Below are 5,144 nucleotides of genomic sequence, written 5' to 3' on the forward strand. Positions count from 1 at the left end.
ATGCTTTTCTTTCTTTCTTTTTTTTTTTAAGATTTTATTTATTTATCAGAGAGAGGTGGCGGGGGAGAGAGTGAGCACAGGCAAACAGAATGGCAGGCAGAGGCAGAGGGAGAAGTAGGCTCCCTGCTGAGCAAGGAGCCCGATGTGGGACTTGATCCCAGGACACTGGAATCATGACCTGAGCTGAAGGCAGCTGCTTAACCAACTGAGCCAACCAGGCGTCCCTAAAATTATGCTTTTCTGATACACAGAGGGGAGGTAGGAAGGACCTAAGCAATGTGGAAGAAGGTAGACTTCTGTGTGAAATGTTCACCTGGCGTAGAGCAGCCAACTCAGGGTTTACGTGATCTTGGGAAGTTGTGGGGTCTGGTGCAGCTGGAAGACAGAATAGATGTGTTAAGTAAGCGATGCACTACTTCTAACGATAAACAATTCCAATGAAATGATTTACGACATTGTGCCATAAAAACAGAGAGTAAACTCTGTCATGTAGAAAGAGGAGATATTTCATTTGGGAAAAAAATTTTTTTTATGATGGGGAAAACATGAAATTATTTTACTACCTTTTATGACTAATTTTGTCATAATAAAGAAAAAACAATGCTCTTTACCCACGTCTTCCATTACATTTTGCAGCATGTGGTTTAAAGCATACTGCTGATATGTATGTTCTTCTTCTTCTTCTTTTTTTTTTTAAGACTTTATTTATTTGACAAAGAGATGAATCCAGAGAGCACAAGTGGGGGAATGGCAGAGGGAGAAGAGAGAACAAGGCTCTGCACTGAGCACAGGGATCCTGATACCGGGCTCCATCTCAGAACCCAGGGATCATGACCTGAGCTGAAGGCAGATGTTTAACCATCTGAGCCATGCAGGCATCCCTGATGTGTATGTTCTTAAATTTTAAAATACTCTGCTGTCATATGACATTTGAAACTCAAAGAACATATAAAAATTAGGTTAAATTAGTTATATGGTAGACTTGGTTTGTTTCTCATCCTAGGATAAGGAAAATAGTGAAGCAAAGTGTCTAGAGAGAACGTGACCCTCTTTTACAATCCATAGTTTTCTGCGTGGCTCAATAGCACATGTATTAGAGGATGGAGAATTATGAAATAATATAACTTGACATGATGTGATCTCAGAAACAAGATACTTTGTACATTGAATGTAACTTCTGAAGTAGACTAATAGGTTAGCATTGGATATCCAAAAAAGCTAAATTATTCTTCAACTTCTGACTTAAATCTTTCCATAGAAAAGATTTTGCTTTTTTCTTTTAGTAGAAGCCCTCTACTGGAAGGAAAAGCAAAAGGGTCTTTATCCTTCCAACAAGAGCCGAGCACACTTTATATTTGAATAGTCTGAAGAAGTCAAGGATATCTTATTGGTTAAAATTTGTTGAATACTAAACAGAGAACAGAGGGAGTTAGAAAATTTTAGACTACTGTTTCACTGCAGTTACAGAATTTTCTCACAAAAAATTAGTTTTCAAGCACGTTGTCTTTTCTGTTGAAATACTGAATAGTAAGACCAATGAGTTCTGGATTTTCTTCTTCTTCTGGATTTTCTTCAGCAGAGTTCTAGAGACTTCTAAAGTTTTCTCAGTGAAATTAGAAAGGAGTGATATACAAGGTATTTTCAGAGAACTAAGTATAAAAATCATATAGGAGATAAAAATCACTATTTTATCTAGCATTTTAAGAAATATTTTTTCTATGGAAAATCTCAAACATGCATATAGGTACAGAGAATAGTAAAATGAACTTTCCCATTCTCATCACCTGATTTTATTATTGGCATTATCAGCATTTTGCCAATTTTCTTTCACTTTCATCTAACACCCTCTTGTTTTGTTTGTTTTTTAAATTTTTATTTATTTATTTTTGTTTTAAGAGAGAGAGCATGAGAATTGGTGAGGGGCAGAAGGAGCAGGAAAGAGAATCTTTTTTTTTTTTTTTTGAAGATTTTATTTATTTATTTGACACAGAGAGAGATCACAAGTAGGCAGAGAGAAGGGGAGGCAGGCTCCGTGCTGAGCAGAGAGCTCGATGGGGGGCTCGGGGGGGTTCGGGTTGGGGGTGTGGGGGTTGTGGTTGGGGGTGTGGGCGTGGGGGGGTAGAGTGAGTGCTCTCTTCAGAACCCAACTCTGCTGGCCCTCTGACCTTGGACTTCCAACCTCCAGAACTGTAAGTAAATTTCTGTTGTTTATAAGCCACCCAGTCTATGGTAGTTTGTTATGGCAGCCGGAGCAGGTTAATACGGCAAAGGAAGATGGCAGGTGAGTCCCCGGGGGATGCAGATCAGAAAAGGGCAAAGTCAGAGAGAGTATCTGTGAACAAATAGGCCAGTGATCAGCATAATGATCTTGCCATTATCACCCTTAACACAACTACCAATATTTTTTAATATAATCTATTATCCAGAAAAAACCCTGTATGTGTTAAGCCTTGACATGTAGGGGTTTCTTTATTACCCAACCCAGTTTAGCTTATCTTAAAATTGTTTACAGCTTGGGTATGTTACTACTTCTCCCTGGCCAAAGGCTATCTGAAAACACCCACACATGTATTCATTCATTCAGAACACTGAGTGAGCATCTGCTGTGTATCAGAGAGCACAACCAGGTCCTACAGGTGCAATGACGGATGAGAGCCCAGACATCTGCCTTCTTTCTTCCTCTCTTCAACATGTCTTTATTGGGATCAACCATGTGCCTGGCATTGTGCTGGAGCTCTGGCCACAGTGGGGAGCCGAAGCAGATGTGGTCACTGCCTTCATGGAACTTGTCATCTAGTGAGGAAAACAACATTAAATGTGTGATTCTCGAGTAAAGCAGAGGCAGCGGGGGAAGACGGCGGTGGCCGTGCCACAGCGGGCCTGGACCGTGGAGCAGCTGCGCAGTGAGCAGCTACCTAAGAAGGACATTATCAAGTTTCTACAGGACCATGGTTCAGATTCGTTTCTTGCAGAACATAAGTTATTAGGAAACATTAAAAATGTGGCCAAGACAGCTAACAAGGACCATTTGGTTACAGCCTACAACCATTTTTTTTTTAAAGATTTTATTTATTTATTTGACAGAGAGAAATCACAAGTAGATGGAGAGGCAGGCAGAGAGAGAGAGGGAAGCAGGCTCTCTGCTGAGCAGAGAGCCCGATGTGGGACTCGATCCCAGGACTCTGAGATCATGACCTGAGCCGAAGGCAGCAGCTTAACCCACTGAGCCACCCAGGCGCCCCTACAACCATTTTTTTGAAAGTAAGCGTTTCAAGGGTACGGAAAGTATAAGTAAAGTGTCTGAACAGGTGAAAAATGTGAAGCTTAATGAAGATAAACCCAAAGAAACCAAGTCTGAAGAGACTCTGGATGAGGGTCCACCAAAATATATAAAATCTGTTCTTAAAAAAGGAGATAAAACCAACTTTCCCAAAAAGGGTGATGTTGTTCACTGCTAGTATACAGGAACACTACAGGATGGGACTGTTTTTGATACTAATATTCAAACGAGTTCAAAGAAGAAGAAAAATGCCAAGCCTTTGAGTTTTAAGGTTGGACTAGGCAAAGTTATCGGAGGATGGGATGAAGCAGTCTTATCTATGAGTAAAGGAGAAAAGGCTCGACTAGAGATTGAGCCAGAATGGGCTTATGGAAAGAAAGGACAGCCTGATGCCAAAATTCCACCAAATGCAAAATTCATTTTTGAAGTAGAATTAGTGGATATTGACTGAAATAGCAGCAATGCTTCAGATATAATGACATCAGCAACAATAAAACATTGCCTTGAAGAAACTTATGTAACTAATTAGAGCTGGTTACTTATTGTAAGGGAAGAGTCGACTGGAAAATTCAAGAGCTCAGATATTGTTTATCCAATCCCCAACTTTTAATATACGTAATCCATTATAATTCCCTAAAGTTTGAAATATTTTACTACAGCTATGTAAAATACTGGTTAAGGAGAAATGACTTTCCTTTACCTGTTGTAAACTAAAAGGCTCAATAAAAACATATTCAGTGTCAAAAAAAAAAAAAAAAAGGGGAAATCCTCCACATGTGTCAAGTGATCCAGCAGAGTTTATGTGATACCATGACCATGCAAGACAGGGGAATTGGCCAGCCAGTTCAGGGGGCACTGAATGTTGTTCTGAAGGGAAGGGGGGGGAGGAGCATTTCCAGAAGCAGGAGCAGCCCATTCAATGTCAAAGACCAGTGGAGTGCCATGAATGAGACTGCAGGGACAGCTAAAAATCAAACCATCCTTTTAAGGATTTGGTCTCTGTCCTAAGAGCAAGGAGAGGCCCTCAGAGTGTTTAGCCACATAACATGGTTTATATTTCTGTGGGTTCTCATGATCAAGGATATTTGAACTGACTCCTGTGTTGTGCCGCATATTCTGGGGGTGGGGGGTTGCCAGGGAGAGATAGTTAGTATAGTCTTGGTTAACTGGTTAAATGTGCTATTTTAATAAAATATTGAAACTCAAAAAGATTTAGCAGTTCGGAGGTCACTGGAGAGCTGGGCAAGAGCAGTTTCAATGGTGTGGTATGATGAAAGCTTTATTAGTCAGTTCAGTAGAGAATGGAAGGAGGTAAATTGGAGGCAGCTGGTATAAGCTACTCTTCTGAGGAATTTTGCTCAAGGGTATGATCACTGGAGTCAGTGGCCAAGGTAGGGAGGGAAAGATCAGATCACTGTAGGAGAAGAGGTCAGGGAATTTAGAAACAAGGGTACAAAGCATCATCCATGTGAAGATTAAAATCACCAAGAATTACCCAAAGGGAAGTGATGGACAAACTGACAAAGAACGGGGCTAGCATTTACAAAGAACAAAGGAGAGTGACTGGGAAGACTGTGATGACTGGTGGTCGAATGACCTGAGAGTCAGAGCTGGGAGGGAAGCAGCAGCAGAAAGAAATGAAGGCATTTTGCACATTGCCGGCTTCAGTAATATGAGGGAGCAGGAAGATTGCAGAAGAAGCAGGGTCTTCAAGGGAGGGACACGTTTCAGTGAGAATAAGAAAGTGTGGATGAAACCAAGAGCTAGTTCTTTGGAAAGATAAACAAAAATAGGTAAACTTTAGCCAGACTTAACAAGGAAAAAAAAAAAAAAAGGAGAGAGAGGACCCATATACACAAAATCA

General features: G+C 40.6%; 1 protein-coding gene across 1 annotated transcript; it reads left to right on the forward strand.

Moving 5' to 3' along the window:
- Nucleotides 1–2,815: 2,815 nt before the first annotated feature.
- Nucleotides 2,816–4,019, forward strand: LOC132010557 (peptidyl-prolyl cis-trans isomerase FKBP3-like). The gene is given in 2 exon segments (XM_059388352.1): nucleotides 2,816–3,038; nucleotides 3,241–4,019. Coding segments are annotated over 2 exon segments (714 nt in total). The 3' UTR covers nucleotides 3,732–4,019.
- The last annotated feature ends 1,125 nt before the right edge of the window (nucleotides 4,020–5,144 follow it).

The sequence above is a fragment of the Mustela nigripes genome, chromosome 2 (assembly GCF_022355385.1).
Source record: "Mustela nigripes isolate SB6536 chromosome 2, MUSNIG.SB6536, whole genome shotgun sequence".
Lineage (NCBI taxonomy): Eukaryota > Metazoa > Chordata > Mammalia > Carnivora > Mustelidae > Mustela > Mustela nigripes.